The sequence below is a fragment of the Trematomus bernacchii genome, unplaced genomic scaffold (genome assembly GCF_902827165.1).
Source record: "Trematomus bernacchii unplaced genomic scaffold, fTreBer1.1, whole genome shotgun sequence".
Lineage (NCBI taxonomy): Eukaryota > Metazoa > Chordata > Actinopteri > Perciformes > Nototheniidae > Trematomus > Trematomus bernacchii.
The window spans coordinates 675,694-684,618 of NW_022987689.1; the positions used below are offsets into that span (position 1 = coordinate 675,694).

General features: G+C 37.2%; 1 protein-coding gene across 1 annotated transcript; it reads left to right on the plus strand.

The window, feature by feature from the left end:
• On the plus strand, window positions 1–3,469 carry LOC117488876 (low choriolytic enzyme-like). Its single transcript, XM_034138028.1, has 9 exons — window positions 1–86; window positions 686–689; window positions 788–847; window positions 937–1,092; window positions 2,004–2,124; window positions 2,211–2,389; window positions 2,961–3,042; window positions 3,220–3,344; window positions 3,426–3,469. Coding segments are annotated over exons 1-9 (798 nt in total). The 5' UTR covers window positions 1–17; the 3' UTR covers window positions 3,428–3,469.
• Window positions 3,470–8,925: the final 5,456 nt, after the last annotated feature.

Below are 8,925 nucleotides of genomic sequence, written 5' to 3' on the forward strand. Positions count from 1 at the left end.
TGTGTGTGTCCTGCAGGATGTCTGTCTTCAGGTTCTCCGCTCTCGCTCTGCTGCTGCTGTCTGCCTGCTGCTGGGCCGACACTGAGGTAGGAGCAATGGCAGGGTTATATCTGCTCATATTTCATGTTAAAATGCATGTTTGATGAAAGGATTCTTGTATATTATATGAAACCGCTCATCTTCCCATCTGCTGGGAGATGCGTTTTTATTAAAAAAAATGTAAATCTGCTGAGCTGACCATTATGTATGATCTTTGCACTACTTTTTAGTTTTTTAAGAGAAGTTTGTCACAGATGATGATACCTGATCTGCACCACACATTAGATTTGATGATGCTGAACAATAATCTCTAAGTACTACTAATAGTTTTAATGCCTGAGTCATTTGAAAACTTACATGAATACAATATTTAGGAGAAATAAGACACTAATAGGAAAATAATTTTGTTAAACAAAAAAAAAAAACTATTAATGTGAATTTATGGATTCCACAACTTGTCTGAAGGAAGCAAAATAGCCCAAACTCTTAAAATTCACCAGCGTATAACAAATTATGTTTTTGCCTGTAGTGGCTTGCCTTAAGACACAGTGTATGGTTATTTTACTCAAATATTGTTCTGTTAACTTTTAGCTGTAATTTAAACTGTGTGTGTCTTCTCTCCTCTAATCCCACGCTGAACCTGCAGGCAGGTATGTATCTGTTCTAATGATCAGACCTCAAGTCTTTACATGCACAGTTTGTGCCGCTGTGTTTTTACACAAAATAAAATGGTGTTGTCTCTCTGCAGAAAAGGAATCAGAGGAGCTTTCTGTGTCTGAAATTCTGGAGAGAGCCAACAAAAATCTGGGTGAGTGTGAGCTGCTGCACGTCCATGCTCCTCGTCTTCTATCAGTATCTCCTCAGCAGGAGTTTGAGATGCTGTGTGATGTGTTTCAGTTCGCTCCGACAATGGGCCCATCCTGACTGAGTTGGACATCGCCATCGACAACGAGGCAGAGAGAAACGCCGACCCCTGCACCAGCCGTGGCTGCAAGTGGTTAAAGAACAGTGATGGAAAGGTCTACATTCCTTATTACATCACCAACAGCTTCTGTAAGTCTCACACAGCCAGGCTAACATGTCTGTATCCTTAGGCTTCCACTTTTAATGCAGCTTCCTGTAGCAGCATCTCTTATAAAAAGGCTTGGGAGTGAGACTGAGGGGAAAAGGGTTCATCTAGATTACACAACACTGTAATAGGTCCACTAAGCCAGGAACCATGGAGTCATGACATGACAGACTACAAATAAAAACTGGTTAGAAAAGGTCAAACATAATAAGGATTCAAAAACAAAAATGATATCACCAAGGTGGGAAGGCGCTTTGAATTAGGAGTATCATTACAGTTATTTATGTAATTTATTTCTTCTCCTACGCCAACAAATGCGTTAAACAAGCAAACAGAAACTCCTCTCATTTAAACTGGAATCACTATCAGGGCTAAATGACTCTAAATAACTAGAAATAACTCAATTAAAGGGCACATAAAATGCTGATTTTTAGATGCATTCCTAAATTTGGGGTTTCTACTAGAACATGATTACATGTTTTATTGTTCAAAAAACATATTACTTTTCTCTTAATGTCTGACTGTAAATACCTTCGTTCACTCTCCATCTGAAATGACTCGTTTTAGCGCCTGTCTCTTTAAGTTTGTGTAAACACAAACCTGCTCTGATTGGCTTGTGAGAAAAATATGGATAAATTGGATTATATTATATTCAGTACTGAACCTACATGTAACGTAGAAGGGAGGCAAATCTGAATGGTTTTGTTGAATCCCATGTTTCCTGTCTCATTGGACCATTTATGGGTTTGTCGGCACTACATAATGCAAACCTCCAGGAGTTGTTGTTGCACTCCATTTTAAAGAATATCTGCTGTAGTGAGCATACCTGTGATGTAATTTCAAGAAAATAAAAGCTCTTAAATAAGTTAAATATTGTGTGCTCTGCTCCTCCCAGCCTCCCGCGAGAAGGCCATCATCACCCGTGGACTGGAGTCCTTCTCCTCCTTCTCCTGCATCCGCTTCAGACCCACCAGGAGCAACGACCGCGACTGGCTGCAGATCGAGTCCCAGAATGGGTGAGAAATTGATGTTGTCAAAGAGTTGGAGACCAAAGCTTTCCTCACACCTAAGTGTCCTTTAACTCACCTCTCACTCTGTCCAGCTGCTGGTCCTTTGTCGGCCGTCGTGGTGGAAAGCAGGTGGTGTCTCTGGCCCGCAGCGGATGTCTTTACCATAACACGGTCCAGCACGAGCTGCTCCATGCTCTGGGCTTCAACCACGAGCAGACCCGCTCTGACAGAGACAAACACATCAGAGTCCTGCTGCAGAACGTCGTGTCTGGTAATGGAGCTGTTTGTTATTCACAATGATTAAAAGAGGAGAGAGGAGAGCCGGTAAACGGAAGACAAGTATTCAGATGCAGGCATGCAAACATGCAGGTGTAATGATTGATATATACAGATACCTTGTGTACTATGACATAAAAAATACAACCTGACAAACAGGCAAACACTTTGATATTAGACAATTCTGCTAATCTGCCGTGCTTATTGTCCTTAACAACATAATGCCGCTCTTTAAAGCTATAGGGAAGGTAATTTCTTGCTTCCCTAGTGAATAGTGGAGGACTACAAGGGCAACAATATAACATGATCTACAACAACTGAAATAATAATTGACAACTATTTTCACAACAGGTTAATTATTAAAATATTTCTTATGAAATATTGGGATTTGCTGGTTTGCTCTCTTACTGTATATATCATATTAAATAGGGTCTGTTAGAGCTTAATATGTCCTCAAAGACATTAACAAGGTTACTGGGATATTTCTTCAGCAGCTGGATTCTATCCTGTGTAAAAGTGAATTCAAACCAAAGTAATTACACATTTCTTTAATGTATCTTTTCTAGGTATGGAGCACAACTTCAACAAGATTTCCACCCTGAACCAAGGCACTCCCTACGACTACAACTCTGTCATGCAGTACTTCAGGTGAGAACAACATGAAGTCACTGTGTGTTTGATTATGTGTGTGTGTGTGTGTGTGTGTGTGTGTGTGTGTGTGTGTGTGTGTGTGTGTGTGTGTGTGTGTGTGTGTGTGTGTGTGTGTGTGTGTGTGTGTGTGTGTGCGTGTGTGGCTCACTGTAACTGCTTTCTGTCCTCATGTAGGACTGCCTTCTCCAAGAATGGCCAGCCCACCATGGTCCCCATCCCTAACGCCAACGTGTCCTTTGGCAACGCTAAGGAGATGAGCCGCAATGATAAGACCAGACTCAACACTCTCTACCAGTGCTGTGAGTGTCCACATGACCACATTATCCCTTGTGTCTGTACTACACACTCATTTTGAACTAACCCTCCTCTCACTGTTACAGAGGAAGCTGTCCATGTGTGCTGACTCGGGATCAGAGGAATACTGTCTCCTGAAGCTCTATCAACAGCAGATGCTGCAGAGTCAATCATCATACAATAAAGTTACTTTAACGTATCACGTTTTCTTTTCATTTTTCATTCATTGGTTTTAGTTTTTTTCTGAACGGCTAAGCCTATTCATTTTTATATAATAAATATTTGGTGTTATTATTACACATTTTCTGAAATTCAATGTCTACATTTGCAAATTTAGCATTAGCTAAAGATAACTTTTTGTAAATGTGGGATAATTCTACAGATTCTACAAAATTATTAAAATAACCACATCAATGTTCATTTTGGATTTCTGCCTTCAAATAGTCTGGAAGATGACATATTATATATTCATTAATATGTGAGCTGAACGCAGGGGGCAAAAAAAAAATTCCAGGTTCATTTTGACATCTATAAAGAGAGGCTTGGCTTTTATAATTTGGAATTGAAAAATGCACAACAGTTTTTCATTTCTGACATTTTGCCAAAAACAAAACTCTGAACTTCTATCAACCAGGGCCTGCACTAAAATTGCCTCCTTCTTCACTGACAACATTCAGAAAATCAAACAAGCAGTCAGTGCCTCTGGTACAGGAAATGTGTCGTCCCTGTGTCCACTTAAAATAAATTCAAAGACACACAATCCCATCTGATCAATGACAAAGACCTGGAGGACATTATACAACATCTGAAATCCATCTCCTGCTGCCTTGACACAATACCAACAGGCTTTTTCAAAAATGTTGTGATTGTAAGTATCACTAATGCATTTTAAACAATGGCTCTCATTTTAAACATATATATAAAGTGTATATGAAAGTCAGTTTCTTTATCTAAACTGTAGTTATATCTTACCAACAATATGTGATCACAAATGATTAAAAAGTATGTGATAAACTATTGCAAAACAAACTACATTTCTTTAGTTGGGGGGTATTTTAAGCTAATAAAACAGCAAGAGGAAGAATTTTGGACACATATTGTATAGTTTAATATAACTGCAGGCTTCACATGCTTGTTATAGAAGGTGGTATTTCACTTTTGTGCGCTCATAATTAAAGAACCCCAGCTTCTTTTTATGCATGCATTTTAATTGATGAGCTACAGATCCACTGTATTTGAAAAAGACAAAGAAATAGGTTGACAGAAGAAATCATTTATGTGGAAAATAGACAAAATCTTTTGACAAGGTATTGTTTATTTGTTGTTAAAGCTCCCATGTCATGCTTTTCCGGTTATTACCCGTCCCCTTGTGTGTTATGAAGGTTTTTATGCATGTAAACGGTGTGCAGAGTCAAAACCCTCAAAGTACACCCTGTAGCGAGTAAAACTCTAACACAGAAAATACCTCCCCAAAACGCCTCGTTGGAGATACGTCACTGCCCATTTGATTCTTCCGGGTACCGCCTGATGTCATGCGGTACCCGGAACGAAATGGACCAATCCCGAAGAGCTATGGCCACACCAGCAGCGGCGTGTTCCTCCTCCAGAGGTTCGAAGAACCGGCATTTCACAGACGAAAGCTTCCAAACATTGCCCAGTTTGAGGCCGGATATGCACAGCTTGTTTGGACCGTTTGGAGCAGGGGAAGATCCGGGTATACAACCTGTAAGTTTGCATTGTTATTTGTGTATTTATCAAACAAGACTGTTTAAATGTGTAAACTGTGTTGGACTGCTAAGCCATTGACACAGTGCTAACTGTGCTAACTAAGTTGCTAGAGTTTCCATATATCAACTCTAATATCAGCAGATGGCCTTGCATACATGTATCTCATAGCAGGAGAATGTCTGCATTCACACACAAAATACCTATTGACAGTATACTCCGGGTGATTTGCCGTGCGGTCAGTCGCGAAACGTAATTACATTATAGCTGGCGTAGCGTGTATGCAACCGATCTAACACACGGAGCTAGAGCTAGATTTGGTCGGAAAAACATTTTTGTGATGCTACGTTGCTAGCGTTTAAATATATCAACTACAATGTCAGCAGATGGCCTTACATGTTTGTCATGGCAGGAGAATGTCTGCAGTCACACACACGGAATACTCATACAGTATACTCCGGGTACTTTACCCTACATTGTGACAGTACATATACTGCATGTAGCTAACGAGGCTAGCTGTATGCTAGCGCAAAACAATGTATTCATGCAAGTTACATTGTATCCCTTACGCAAAGAAAATATATTTCCCCATATATTAACTGTCAATATATTGCATTATTTTGTTTTCTGATTTACTGGTTAATTGAAAAGATTTAATAAAGGAAATCTTGCTGTTGGCTACACCAAGTGATACTGATTAATAATCAACATGAAAAACATATTTATTCATATCTACAAAATATATTGAAAATATATTGAAGATATATAGAATAATATATTGTGTTAATATATTACAATATATATATATTGAATATATTGTGATAATATATTGTAATATATGGGATAATACATCAGTAATTGCCGCTTTCCATATATTGAGTAATATATGTAAATATATATAATATATTGGTTGTGTATATGAACATACATTTTACTATATATTAACATTTATATGGGGACATGTACTATATATATTCACAAATATATGGGGACATGTATGCTCTATATATTCAGATTTATATGGGGACATGTATGCAGAATATATTCACAATTATATGGGGACATGTACTATATATATATGCACAAATATATGGGGACATGTATGTACTATATATTCAGATTTATATGGGGACATGTATGTAGAATATATTCACAATTATATGGGGACATGTACTATATATATTCACAAATATATGGGGACATGTATGCTCTATATATTCAGATTTATATGGGGACATGTATGCAGAATATATTCACAATTATATGGGGACATGTACTATATATATTCACAATTATATGGGGATATGTATGCGCTATATATTCACAATTATATGGGGACATGTATGCACTATATATATTCAGATTTATAAAAGACCATGTACGTACCATATATTCTGAACATGAGTGCAATATATGTTCACAATGAGGAGAAATGCATGTTCTGATAAAAAAAATCTTTCATTTCATTTCAAACCTTTATTTATGCAGGTGAATCCCATTGAGATCATTGATCTCTTTTTCAAGGGTGACCTACTGCAAGTAGGTTCCACATGAATACATATAAACATAACAGAAAAACAAAAAAGGACATCATACAGCATATTTACAGTGACTACAATTTACATAGCTAGTAACATTTACAGGTTCCAACAGTTTCCGATTGGATAGTATCTATCCTTGCTTTAAAAACATTTAGCGGAACCAAATTGCTCAGACTGTTCCAAGTTAGCGGAGCTGCGCATCTAAATGCTATCTTCCCTAAGACAGTCCTAGCAGTTGGCACATTTAATAAAACCACAGCATTCGATCTCAGGCAGTAGCCACTTACAATTCGCCGTGAGATCAGGGAGCAGATGTAGGAAGGAAGTTTCCCTAACATGGCTTTGTATATAAAAATGTACCAGTGACTGAGCCTCCGTACAGTTAGTGAAGGCAAACCTGCCCTTGCATACAGGGTACAGTGATGGGTTAATACTTTACAGTTTGTCACAAACCTCAGTGCACTGTGATAGGCGGCATCTAACTTGACCAGGCAATTGGCAGGTGCATTCATATAGATCAGATCACCATAGTCCAGTACAGGTAAAAAGGTCACAGTGACTAGCCTTTTCCTGGCCTCAAGTGAGAAACAGGACTTGTTCCTGGAAAAGAAACCTAGCCTAACCCTCAGTTTTTTAAGCAGGTTATTGACATGAAGTTTAAAAGTGAGACAATCATCAAGCCAGATACCAAGGTATTTGTAACAGGTAACCACTTCAAGTTTTATTCCTTGTGTAATTAAAATATCTAAAACAGGCTCTGGTGTCTTTTTAGCTTTTGAAAAGAGCATTACCTTGGTTTTATCAACATTTAAAAGAAGCTTAAGCACTGAGAGCTTGATTGATTGATTGAAAAGTTTATTAACAGCTTGTATATTGGGTACAGTACAGTACAGCTCAAAACATACAATTGTTAAGGGGATGCAGACCAGAGAAAGACTTTCGTCTTGTTTACATCAGGGTCCCCCATTTCCAATTCATCATATAGCTGAGTCTGAATAATGAGAAGCTTAATTTGTTTTTTTCTATCAATGTGTAACAGTTATCAAAATACTCATTAAAAGAAGGACAAGGAACGAATAAAAGAAAAGGCCTATAAACAACACATTATGTCATGACTCAAGAACATTTTTATGTAATTATGTAATAAAACCCACATTTTGTAATAATCTGCTGCATTCTGTAACAGCCTGAACGCAATATAAAATAAATGTCCCTGCATTTTGTAATAAATTATTACATTTTGCAATGGTTATTACAAAATGCGTGAGTTGCCCTTTTAAAAAAACTGTAATATTCATTATGTAACCATAACCAAACTGTAAATATATCCCAAAATTGATGTTGATATACATGTTGGCTAATGAATATGGTAACACTTGATCTAGTTTTGGCCAATGAAAGATATTCTACTGAAGTATTTTTAAATTATGAGTAAGGATGATTCATGGTTGAATAAATAAATAAACAGTTGTAATGTTATTGTTTGCAACTCATTTTGTAATAACCACAGCAATATGTAATAATATATTTCAAAATGTGGCGACATGTATTACATATTTGCATTGAACTTGTTTACTACATAATGGGCAAATTATTACAAAAGGAGGTGTTATTACATAATGAAGGGAAAATGTATTACATTTTGTATAGGTATAGTTAATAAATGATGCATTGTTATTTCATACAGGGCCAAAAAGAGCAGTCTGTTATCCTATTTAACAATCTTGTTTTTTGTTTCACCTGGTGACAACTTTAAACATGAGCTGATCACTCATTAAAACAATGTCCGGAACAGGGCCAAAACAACAGTCTTGTACCCTATTTGATCGTCAATCTTGTTTTTTTCGTGCCTTTACTCACAAATTCTTGTGTTAATGGATGTTCTTATATCTGATGTCTTGGTCCCTGGATGGTGGTTTACTACAGCATCTGTGGAACAGAACAATTACAAATAATTAGAAGTTCACAAAAGACAGCAGGAATTATAACAATATCCATAATATCTATATTAAAGCATGGGCTGGCTTGGTGAATAATGTGGGAATACAAATAGTGGAAGAATAGGCTTTGTACATTTTCGTCTGAGTGTGGCGCTACTGGTTGGTATATTTTATGGAATTTGGACCAAGCATCTGCATCTGTAACAGTTCTGTTTAAAACTTTTTTAAATGTAATTGCATTCATCTTTAAAGGTGGGGTAGGTAAGTTTGAGAAACCGGCTCGAGATACACTTTGTGTTATATTCCATGGAATGCTCTTAACATCCCGATAGCAATGAATATCTGAAGTGCTTTGACAAAAAATCCATAAAAAAATATCA

What these genes read in the sequence shown, in the direction of transcription:
- LOC117488876 (XM_034138028.1), top strand. Translation starts at nt 18, where the DNA reads ATGTCTGTCTTCAGGTTCTCCGCTCTCGCTCTGCTGCTGCTGTCTGCC. An exon ending in GAGAGCCAACAAAAATCTGG is followed by an intron (nt 848 to 936) that starts GTGAGTGTGAGC and finishes GATGTGTTTCAG; the next exon opens with TTCGCTCCGACAATGGGCCC. An exon ending in GCTGCAGAACGTCGTGTCTG is followed by an intron (nt 2,390 to 2,960) that starts GTAATGGAGCTG and finishes TATCTTTTCTAG; the next exon opens with GTATGGAGCACAACTTCAAC.